The sequence below is a fragment of the Acyrthosiphon pisum genome, chromosome A2 (genome assembly GCF_005508785.2).
Source record: "Acyrthosiphon pisum isolate AL4f chromosome A2, pea_aphid_22Mar2018_4r6ur, whole genome shotgun sequence".
In the NCBI taxonomy this organism is placed as follows: Eukaryota; Metazoa; Arthropoda; class Insecta; order Hemiptera; family Aphididae; genus Acyrthosiphon; species Acyrthosiphon pisum.
The window spans coordinates 44,454,360-44,467,404 of record NC_042495.1 but is presented as its reverse complement, the minus strand read 5'-3'; the positions used below and the strand labels follow the sequence as shown (position 1 = coordinate 44,467,404).

The following is a 13,045-nucleotide window of genomic DNA, read 5'->3' as shown; positions in this document are numbered from 1 at the left end:
TAATTTTTCGAAGAGATACATTACGTTCGTGAAGTTGGCCCACCTAAGTACTTCATTTTCTTTTAAATCTATGCCATTATTTTGCAAGTTTATGTAAGTTTTTGCAAGTCCAAACTTTCACCGCGAATCAAAAAAATGTAAAGATGGGCCAACTTCGCGTAGCCCACCCATCATTTTGACCGAGAATTTCGAAATCGGTATCAAACGAAATCTAATGATTAGCAAGTATTTGAAAGCCACTTTTTGAAATTTGCAAGTTCATCAGGCGGCCGCTATAAACTTTTGAAGATAAGAAGTTGGCCCACCCACTTTTTCCTAGAACTTTGAAATCAACACCAAACGAAAGCTAATGATTAATAAGAATTTTAAAGTCTGTTTTCAGAATTTGCAAGTTCCCCGTACGACTGTTATGAGCTTTGAAGTTTGGAAGTTGGCCCACCCAAGTTGTCCCAGAACTTCCAAATAGGTATCAAACGAAAGCTTATGACAAGCAAGTATTTGCCAGGCCAGTTTTAGAATTTTCAAGTAACTCGGAGAACCAGTAAGAGCTTTAAAAGTTTAGAAGTTAGCCCACCCAAGTTGTCCCAGAACTTCAAAATAGGTATCAAACAAAAGCTAATGATTAGCAAGTATTTGCAAGTTCATTATTAATATTTGGAAGTCATTCGGGCGGCCAGTAAGAGCTTTCAAAGTTACGAAGTTAGCCAACCCAAGTTTCCCTGTTCAAATCACCCCAAAAACTGAAAAACTTCATAAGTAAGTGACCACTTTATAGTGATCTCCGAATGACTTGTTAATTTTAAGTTGGGACTTGCAAATACTTGCAATTTAAAAGTTATCGTTTGGTACCATTTTCAAAGTTTTAGGGCAACTTGGGTGGGCCAACTTCGTAACTATATAGTCACTCTGGTCAACCACGTCTTATATACCTAGGTATACCCGGACGACTATAATATGTTAACTTTGTGTCCAAATTTCCACACCACCTTTGGAAAAACGAAAACATTAGAATAATTAAGTCCGTTTAAATCAGGATTGGCAAAACCCCGGGATTTTTAGAAAAAACCCAACCCGGTTGGGTTTTTCGGGTTTTTTCAAATAAAACCCCAAAAAACCCAAAAACCCGATGGGTATTAATGTAAAAGTAATAATGGGTGGTTTTATCGAGTTTCTTCAGAAAAAACCCATCCAAAAACCCAGTGGGTTTTATTGTAAAATGTTAATGGGCGGTTTTATCGGGGTTTTTTCTGAAAAAACCCATCCGTAAAAAATAAAAATCGGAATTTTTTATTAAAAATAGAATAGAATTTTATTAAAAATAAAAGATTTCTATCGACCATTAGTGTGTAATTTTTTCTATTTTATTCTTTGAATTGTACCTACCTAATTAAAAAAATTATTATTAAGTCTTTTTCAAGTCAATTTAATATTTTAATTAGAAAAATAAATAATACCTATAAGGTATTTTTTTCTGAAAATTAACACAAGTTAAAAAAAAATAAGAGTGAACTTCTATTTTATCCAGAAAAGTAACCCGGGTTTTATTGGTTTTTTCAAAAAAAAGTAGTGGGTTTAACCCAGAAGAGCAGCCCGGGTTTTTTCGGGGTGGGCAATTTTCGTGCCAACCCTAGACTTTAAATGCATGAGGTATTACACATGGCGCGTTTTTTTTATTGTGGTATCCCCGTCAAGGCCTAATCCACACGTACAAATGAAGCGTCAATTTTATCCACATTTTCACCAAAAAGTAATTTACTGTTAATGATCAATCATGGTGGGTACGTTTTTGTTTTTAATGTATTTATAATGTATATAAGAATTGTATGCAAATTAGAATTGTATTATTGTACGTAATATAGGTATATGTGTTTATAAAACGACCGTAGTGGTTGACAATAATTAAAAAAATAATTATGTAATGATGGTAAAATTTGCAAAAGTCTACATTATGTCCATGATTGGATTGAGCATTATAGAATTCGATGGTGCAGCTTTTCTTTTTTTTTTATATGGTGAATTTGTGGATTTAATTTTAAATCAATAGAAAATATTATAAGACTTTAATTATTTAAATTCTATTAAACACACGCACTGGTGAGTTATTATTCAAAATAATTTATTTTAATAGGTTCTGTTAATTTTTTTGCCAACACTCAAAAATTTATAAGTTACACGGGTTCATATTATTAGGAACTTCGCTTTTTCTAATGCTCAGTACTCCCATATAGGTGAAAAAAATGTAACAGTAACAATAAACCAACGTTAGAATATAATGGCAATAAATATATAATAACCATTCAAGTAATTTTAAATAAATTAAATTGACACTTCATTTTTACTTAAACTCTTTTAAAGGAGCGGTCCGTAAAAATATGTACATTATAAGTTATAACTATAGTGCTCGAAAGTTATAGGAGCTAAAAAATGAAAAATATACATGAAATATGCATGAAAAAAATGTCAAATATGCAAAATAATTTGATAAAATATATTGATAAAAAATTTTAAAAAGCCATTTTCCTTTGTTATATTAAATATGAAAAAATAAATGTATACCTAATATTTAAATTATGGCAAAAAACTATATGGTATTTTGACATTTTTTTGAACTGTAAAAATAGTTAAAAAATATATTCGAAAAGATGGTACATCAAGGTGCCATAGAAATTAAATGCGTATTGCACAGTTTAAATTAAAACTTAAATGAATAGTCGATTGCGTTGACAACAATAAATACTTACCTACATTAATATGGAGTTATATATTCAATATTATTATTAAAATACACAGCCTAAAAAAGACAAAGATCAATTAATTTTTTAAAAAATATATTAAAATGCATTTGAAGATCAAGGAATATACACTTTTCTCCTAAAATTGACGAGATTTGCGAAACATTCATTTTTAATATTCAATTTTTAAACTCACCATTGTATAGCTTCGATTTTTTTTAGCTTAGTGTTCTATAAATCGGAAGCATATAATATAGAACTAATAATTAGTTTATATTTTGTTATATTAATATAACAAAATATACTACTCCTACAGTCTTATAACTTTCGAGTCCTAATTATAACATTTAAAAGTATTTTAAATCGTCACCAACTATTTTCATTTATATGTAGGTATTATTGTGAAATATTTTTAAATCATTATTATTAATTTTATTCCCATTGAAAACTACTAACAATGCATAAAAAATTAAAATCAAAATTATCACTCATGCATTTTCTAATCATAACCAGCGAGATGGGAGAGAGCATTAAAATAACGACCTTTTCTTTTTTGGGTATAGACGACGGTGCTGGAACTTCTGGCGAATTATTTCGACAACTTCCGTACGGTCCACTGTTAAATGTTGATTGCTTTAAGTAGAGGAAAAACAATTAAATTAATTTATAATTTTACTTTTAAGTTTAAACACTCAATATTAAATCTAAAATTCATAAAAATCAAAATAATAAAACTAATTGGATACATTTAAAACAATTTACTGTTCAAAATATTCCGGTATAAATAAATAAATAAATAAATTCTATTCGATTAAACTTTTACGTACACAAAACAATATAGTCTCCTTTTTAGCCAGCACGGTTTTACACTTATATTTATTTACTATAGCCAACATAATATCATTGATTAAAATATACATTTTTAATGCGTGGGTATAATATATATATAGTGTATCGTAGTTAAAAAAATCCCATGCTTTTAACAGGAAGACGAAGCCACCTAAGCATCAGAGCCGAACTCCAAAACTTTAGTTTTGGTTTTCTCACTATCTCTTACTATCTCTTTCGTGGATCATGAATATAAATATAGACGTTGAATTTTCATTACTGCCCAAAAGTGTCCATAGCCCCCCAAACATTTCCTACATTTTGTTTTAAGTTTGTTAAATATTATCAAAGTAAGGATTTAGCCCCCCCCCCCCCCAACCCAAACACTATTTGTGCCTATGTACCCAGTCCACCATATATATACCTACTCACGTTAAAAAATACCATTCACTACTGCCGAAACTACAGAGACATCAGAGTCATCCTCGAAATTGCGGTAATCTATAAGAAGAATAGGCAACGTAGGCCCCGATCCAGATTCAAATCTTCAGTAATTAAATTCCTAAAAAATCATCAAAACTATGTACAATATAATTTAATACCAACCTATTAATACACATTTGTTTTATATATAACTTATTATCTCCCTCCTCTGCTTTTTTCTGTTAAAAGTAGAAATTATTAATATACTTTTTCCATGTAAATGATATTTAAATGTCAAAAGGTCAATTATCATTGTTGTTCTGACCTACCTATATATTGAGTATTATGTAATATCTGTATATCATACTTCATATTACATATTATGTGACTCAGTATAAATTCTGAGTAAGAGTAAACAAAGAGTATAATAATATATTAAAATGCATATATATCAATTTATGTATATATATACATTATACATAATAATAATTAATAGCATCCCACAAACTATTATAATGCTGCAGCGTAATTTTTTTTTTAAACGAATTATTTACCAATAATAAATAATCATTGAACAATCATTAAACAACAATCATTTTATTATCATACCTATATAATGTATTATGATGTCATGATGATGTGACAATAACAGACAAAAATAGGTCATTTTTACTAAAGAATTGTTTTATTTTTTTTTTATTTTTAAAAGAAATTTACTATCTGTACTCAATGGCACAATGAGTAAATGTGAATTTAGATAACGTACAGTTATTAAGACATATATTAGTCACAAGGAGAAACAATCATAATAAATTATACATATTTTGATACGTTTGGAGAAAACAGCCACCCATTACCGACACTTACATTTTGGAGGAAATAAAGAATTTAATTCATAAAAATATAAACATTTAACTGTATTTTACACAATATGCTGCAGCTAATTTTCAGCATCTAACTACTGTAAAGTAGGTAGTTCTACCTAAATATAGTATACCTATACATAGATATTTTAGTATTTATTATATTATGCGAATTTATGCCTATTTTATTATAATTTATAACTTATAACTTATACCTAAATTATAAGTATTTTAAGTTTAGATGAGTGGACTAGCGGAGCAGTAGTTAGACCAACATTTTCAGGAGTACCCGCATTATTGTTGGATATAGTACCTACCTACCTAACGTTACGAAAGTAACAAGTCATAATGTAAGTCTGTAACGACATTACTTTGTGTTACGTAAATTCGTTAGAATTGTTTCCGAGTATAACGAGTAATCCGGTGATTTAAAATTTAATTTTTTTTTCTGTTTTATTTTTTAATTTTTGATCACTGTATTACACCGAATAATATTAAATAACGGGTTGAAAAAAGTTTGAATCATAACATAAGAATTGGAATTTTTACGAGGAAAGAAGTTCACTGATTCAGTTATATAGTAAATATAATATATATGTATAGGGAATATTATATACAGCTATACGGATACATATGGATAGATACAATGAAAAATATATAAATAAAATAAAATAAAGGTAGAGGTGGACATCCGTCCATCTCCTTCAATAATTACGGCACTGGAAATGTCCATTTCCTCGTTACTGTGTGCGTAATGCCGTAGAAATCCGGTAGAGCACGCACCTTGTACATGCAAGTACGTATGTGACGGATTATGCGCCGCAGCTGCATTGGCCGACAGACCAACGGCGGTGCCCCTGTCCGCGTCGTCGCACCAAGCGGCCAGTCTTGGATCACGCCCAGCGTAACGCCCAGTTCTCGATCAGGTTGATCGTCCTGTATTTTTATTTATTCACTTCCCCCAACTACCACTCGAAAACCATTTCACTAGCAAATAGCATTACATATAGACATAGTAGTATAGTGCAGGGGTCGCCAAACTAAGGATCGCCGACCAACAAGGTTTTTGCACCGACCCGCCAAGGTAATTAATGTTTTGAAAATAATATATGTTTTAATATAATATGTGTTTTCATTGTTTTTAATTTATTGAATTAATTAAATAAAATTAATTAATTTTTTTTTTTTTTCGATTTAATTGATATAGGTAACAGCTTATAATAGTCATAGGTATACATATACATTTTGGCCCGCGTTTCCAAAGCGTATCTCAAATTTGGTTAAAAAAAGGTTGGAGACCACTGACTGTACTATATATAGTGTATACCAATAATGACTATGATCCTATAAAATAATAATTATGTTTATTTTACCTATTATTTGTAATTGTAATAAATAGGTGGTTGATGCGTATAAAAGCATTAATATGCACTATTTAGGCACCATAACCAAGTAATAATAGTTATAAAATACGACGAATACAAATAACTTGAATTTTGAAGTACCTAATACCTATAATGTATATAATTATAAATATTATATTGATGATAAAAACCTACAACCGCTATACTGCAGGCGTATAGGTACCTATTTATAATTTCAAAATGTTCACGTTAGGTAGTTCCTACCTACAGTAAATTATAGCCTATAGGTAGGCAGGTATATTTTACAAAATAACGTGGCAATCAATTTATTATAAGAGTTATGAATTATGATGCTGCATACAGAATTTGTACAAAAATAAACATTTTAACTTATTTTAGATTATGAATAATAAAAGTGTCGGCATTGTCATTAAAAACATATTGTAATAGAAAACTTAATGAATCCCTATGTTAAAAAATGTAATTTTTTTTTTTAATACAAGTATAGAATCTTAATAGATACCTATGTTACAATCGTATACAAATCGTATACATATATGTACAGGTACGCGTATAATATTAGGTATATAGGTAAATACAACTCAGGTCGACCATATTTAAGTAGGTATATTATGTACTAACCTGTTGTATTTTTTTTTGAGAACAAAGAGAAAGCTTGGCGGCGGGATTACACCTATGCACAATAATCGACATTCAATCCTACAGACATTGGGTGGTCCGAAAATTAAGCACGCTTGCATTCACTCACGTCACACCCTCACCCTGTGCCACAAACTGACACACGTCATTTCCGTACGAGTTTTCGGCTCCGTGTTTGCAGTTCACCTACGGTGGTAGGCGTAGGGTGACCTTCTCGGCAACCGGCTTGATTGATCCATATTAATATATTAGTGAGTAACTTTTATACCAAAGGGCCCAACACACGATCAATGTCATATTATTCACCGTGTATTGATGGTATAGAACAGGAATGGGAAACTGGCGGCTCGCTCACCATTTTTAACTGTACGGACCAGTTAAAAATGTATACATTTAAAATTATTTTATAAAAATATAAAATATTAGAATTTTTCTGTACCTATTTTATTATATTTACCTATACAATTATTCAAATCGATATAATGGTTATCGTAAAAATGTAGATATTAATTCTTATCTACTATTGAACTATTATCTGATTATTACTTTATACTTCATATTAATATTATATTATTTATAAGGGGCATATATATGTTAACATCACGGACTAAATTATCTTTTATCTTAGCCGGTGATTAACATAGGTAGCAATTTAAAAAAAAAAATTTTTTTGCTTTCTATGTTCTTTGGTCCCTATAATACCTACCATTGAGTTACCAATCCCCGATATAAAACATAGAAGGTGTCAAGATATGTTAAATAGGTCTATTGAAAATATCAAAACTAAATTAATATGATTTATTAATAAATAATATTATTGTCACAATAAAATTAATCGTGTGAAGTTTACTCTACATAAATTGATCACAATTTCCCTTTTTATATGGTATAATACTATAATGAGTGTGCACAATACGTAGGAACTGCCCAAGGCTCAATAGTCGCTAAATATTTAACCATGTTTGCACCGCGGTCTGCAGAATAAATAATAATAATTTAGTACATTGTACATAATAAGTGTTATAGTCTCTGTCTCACTCACTCACTCGCTCTCTCTCGCACGGTTGGCCACGACGTTGCCGGATCACATGTCGTTTCCGGCGATCGATGTGACGTTGTCGGCTCTCGGGATTACTGTTGGCGACACTGTAGCGAGTTGGTGTCCGGAAGTAAAGTTGTACACTTTTATTCGTACGCACTGCACAGCCTCGTGGCTGCACCACGGTCTGTTATCACTTATCACTCAACAGTTATCACTCGCCGCTGCTTAGAGTTAAATAGTTGACTTAATGCATGATATAAACAATTGTTGTTTATATCATGGCTTAATGCTTTTACATATTAATACGACGTGACATTTCGTTTTGATTTGTTTTATATTTTTGTAAATCGGAACAAAAACTTACAATGGTCAAGTCTGGAAAAAGAAAGTTTGTAAAAAAGGAAAAGGCCAAAGTCCATTTGAAAGTAGCGCATAAGACACTGCTGCCTAAAGGACAAAATGTGACGGATACAAATTTCAAAGTACGCAAGATCGTATTGCATGGCCAACTCAAAGAACGTGGTGATCACGAAATACTTTCCAAGGGAAACTTAAACATCAAGGTACGAACTTAAATTTGTACAACTTAAATCATAATTACACTTATGCTCTACATTTTTGAAGGAATTACTGTCGAGATTAAATCATCATAACATGTGGCAAAGGCAGTCTGGACTAGAAGGTCTTATAGACTTAGTTGCTTCTTATCCTCCACAAACCATGGCCGTTCACTTGTCGTCTTTCTTAGAAGCAGCTTCACGTTTGACACTAGATGGTGAGGCGGACATTCGCCAATTGGCTGTTAAGTTATTATCATCAATATTAACGGCTGTAGAAGAAAAGCAGATTGCTCCTTCTTTTGAAATCGTCATTAGATATTTAGCTTGTGCAATGAGTCACATTAATTCAGCTGTTAGAGAGACGTCTCTTAATGTGTTGGACGTTCTTATAACTAAACATCCTAAACTTACAGCTGTCCATTGTCAGGTATTACATACATTTACTATTTTAATCATACAATCCAGACTGACTAGACAAAATGTTTCCTTTGTATAATTTAGACTGTAGTATTGCCGGGTTTTTTAGATTTAATATCTTCAAAACTAAGTGATACAACTTCTCGTAAACTCACTGTACAAATCAATGAACATACGACTACAAGTGTTTGGCGATTAAAAGTATTAAATAGTTTACGTTCATTGTTGAGTGCAATTGTCAAAAACACTTCATTAAGATCAGAAAGTAACTATGCATATCTTTAAATTATCAATACATCAAAGCTTTAATTTAGCAATTCCTAACCAATTTGCGATGGTACATAAATTTGTCAGATGTGCCATGTAATTGTTGTCTTATTATGTGTCTAAAATATATTTCCATTTTAGCTTACCATTTCTTTTCTTTCTCTGACTCACACATATCATAAAAGATTTATGTTTAGCAGAACCAACCATATGGTGTTAATTTTAATATTAGACTGAATTCTCCCATTATCAAACTTTAAGCTAAGAACATTATATGTGTTCCTACGTTGGCTATTTTATGATATTTTTATTTTTATACAATTTATAAACATTTTTAAATTGTATTAATTTATACGTTAATAACTTGCATAGCTACATACAAATTAAAATATCATTAAATAGCCAAAGTAAGGACATAGGTAATGTTCTTAGCTTGAAGTTTGATAGTAAATTAGTTCACTCTAATATTAAAAGTATTAATGCAGGGTTGGTTCAACAAACATTTTCTATGTAATGTGTGTGGGTCAGAGAAAGAAAACATATAGTGTCCTAATAACTTCTTAAATAAAATATGTACAGAAGTCTCCGCTTATTGAAATGTATATTTATTTCCATAATATATGTGCCATGAAAATCTATTAAAAAGGTTAAGAATCCCTGCTAATAATAGGCACACTTTTATATTTACTATAGTAGATTCAAAAACTTTTAGACTAAAAGCTATACTTATTTGATAAAATATTTTATATATATAGTTGTTATCAGTCCTGTAAAGTATTTAAGTAAAAGTATTCAAATACTTTTTTAAGTATTGAATAACTTTTTAAATACTTTCAACATGAAGTATTTTGAATGGTATTTTAAATACTTTTTTTTGTATTAAATACTTTTTGGTATTGAATGTTTTGGTTTTTTATTTCGAACATTTTATTTTTATTCGAAATAATTGGTTGGAAAAATATTATTGTCAACTACAATAATAGAATAATAGTTTTATTTAATATTCTGTATTTCTGTATTAGCTGAAGCCCAAAGGTTTGTGAAAACCAGATTTTTAAAAAAAGTTATTGAATATTGAATAACAATATTTCCTTTAAAACTATATTAGATAACTATTAGATTACCTACTACCTATGTGTTTTTATTACGATAATTATAAACCCACTTTAAAAACCAAAAGTATTTGAAAAGTATTCCAAATACTTTTTCAAAGTATTTGAGTAGTATCTTAAATACTTAAAAAAAAATGTATTTGAGTATTTACTCAAGTACTTTTTAAAAGTATTCTTTACAGGACTGGTTGTTATGTAGTTAAATATTAAACTATCAATGCAATTCTCATAAATAACGTATTATATTATTGTGGAAAGTATGTCGAAGAAAATATCTAAAAAAAAAACAATGATTCTTGTAATTAAATTTGAAAATATTTTACTATAGAACTAATGTATAGATCTAAATTTAAAAATGTAATTTTTAATTAACACGTTTTTTAGATTCTTCAGATCTAAATAGAACTGTGAATTGGAAAGATTCTTGTCGTTTACATGTTCCATTGTACAATTCCATTAGTTTGAAAACCGGTCCTTTGGATTTTAATATTTTTCAAAAGGCTGAAAAGAATTCTTCAACGACAGAAATTCAAGTTAGAAAATTAAATTGTTTTATTATATATTCAAAATAAATCAAAAAGTTTTAAACATTCTTATTGAACTAAAATAAATATTATTGAGCTAGTAACTAAGTATTTATTTTTAAGCTATTGTTCAATATATTTAGCTGACAAAAAAATTTTTGTTGCAATACATTTTAGATTCTGAGTGGAACAATGAAATTATTGATTTTACAATGATGTGTGTTTTTTTTCTTTATCATTATTTTCAAAAGTTGTATTGATATATATTTTTCAATTTTAGAATTATACAGCATCATTGATGCCTCTTTTGATTGATACTTTCATTGAAGTGGCTCCCAGCAAACGAGAAAATAAAAACAGTTCGGAAATTTCATTACAAACAGCATCAATATTAAAATGTATATTGGATATTATTCTTTTGTTATGGAAAATTTTTCAAAATTCTGATAATCCATCAGAAATGGTAAATTTGAATATACATATATCTATTATCTATATTATAATTATTTATGTAATATTACATTTTCAGATGGCTTGGTTTAGCATTAATTATGGCCCTAAGATTTGTCAAACATTTATATCAAATGGTTTCCCCTATATTACACTTAACAGTGGTGGCCGTACTTCAGATAAAGTCAAAAAACACAAAACTGATACAGATGTAGTTTTGGATTTATTTGGAGACAGTATGGTACAATCTGACACAAAGTGTTCCAAACAAAATATAGACCTGTGTCTTGTATATTTTTTACTCAGTAAATATAAAATATTACCGGTACCAGTCAAAATCATATCTTTATATATTAACAGTAAGCATAAAATTATATTTTTAAAGATTTTCAAATTTTTAACTTAAATAATTATTTATATTTTCAGATTCATTAAATTCATACAAGTCAATTGATCATCAATCTTTTGTTGTGCTAATGCATTGTCTAGAAACTGTATCTGAAAACAATGATTTGATTAAACCTGAGGACTCCTTTGACTTGAATTCTGTCATCGAAAAATTAGTTATTATTCACAATGATATGGTAACAAATGATAGTCGTCATCGTCACGAGAAAACCAAGTTAGTGTTTAATTACTTGTGTTCAATCGCATCAAAAACACATTTAAAAATAGCTGAAGAGTAAGTTATGACTAATAATGTTTTTATATTTATCTAGTTTCCTAACTATGTTCATTAAATGCATTGTTAAAATTTCTCATTTTTTTCAGAGTTGAAGAATTTGGTAGCTGGCTGACTTTATTACCAGAATTCATGTGTCAACGTAAAGTACCATATCATTTAGTGAAAGCTTTGTCAAATGTGGCAAGATATAATTTACCAGAGTTTAGCAAATCGTTTAACATGTTAAAGCCAGCATTATTGGGCAAGTGATTAAATGTGCATTGTGGGTTTCTAATTTATTTTCTACTTGTATTTAATTTTTTTATTGTTTGTGTTTTTAGACAATGTTGAAATTGTAGCAGACAACAAAGCTGACAAAATGAATGGTCAGACTTTATTAAAAGATATGATGTATACACAATATGATTGGGAAAAAGAAATTGGACTGGTTAATTAATATGTATTTACAATTTTGTTATTAACATTAATTTTCTGTTTTCATACATTCGTCTAACTAATGTTGATAAATCTAAGTTAAGTAATTAATATTTGTTATTTATGTTTTCTAGTTTGGAATTAATGGAATCTTCTAATCATGGAACAATATAAAAAAATTGCTTTTCAATGACAAAAAATCGATTTTATTTAAATGTTGAATTTTCTTTAGTTATGAGTTATATCATTAATCGTTCATAATCTCATTAAGAGCCCTATCCATTCTCCTTACTTAAAAGAACACACCCAATTTAGCGTACCTCTCCGTCATCCTATACTTTTACACATCACAATTATATTCTAGGACCTAGATCATTATTTTATTACCTAAAGGCTAACGTTATACTATATTATTAACCTTTATATACCAATTCAATAACTAACTCAAACATTGTAATATCGTCAAATACCTTACGTTCATAGGCCAGCCCTGTGAATTAAAATTGGATCCATGATAAAGGGTGCTATCGGTTGTATATACTATAACTATAAATTATAATATAATATTATAAATATATATGTATATAACCATAGGTATAATCTTGAGGTGGCAAGGGGGCATCTGCCCCTTCAGATATTTAACAGAGTGGGCAATAGTGTCCCCTTAAATAAAAGCCACTAAGAGCCGCCTTAATACGTTTTGA

The 13,045-nt window shown here is 29.3% G+C and overlaps 1 protein-coding gene across 1 annotated transcript; it reads left to right on the top strand.

Annotated features, from left to right (window-relative positions):
• The first annotated feature begins 8,123 nt into the window (after positions 1-8,123).
• LOC100164945 (testis-expressed protein 10) lies at positions 8,124-12,541 on the top strand. Its single transcript, XM_001948333.3, has 10 exons — positions 8,124-8,475; positions 8,537-8,899; positions 8,974-9,154; positions 10,653-10,801; positions 11,073-11,255; positions 11,322-11,601; positions 11,669-11,924; positions 12,014-12,168; positions 12,248-12,366; positions 12,476-12,541. The coding sequence occupies exons 1-9, from the start codon at positions 8,278-8,280 to the stop codon at positions 12,361-12,363; spliced, it is 1,881 nt and encodes a 626-aa protein (XP_001948368.2). The 5' UTR covers positions 8,124-8,277; the 3' UTR covers positions 12,364-12,366; positions 12,476-12,541.
• The last annotated feature ends 504 nt before the right edge of the window (positions 12,542-13,045 follow it).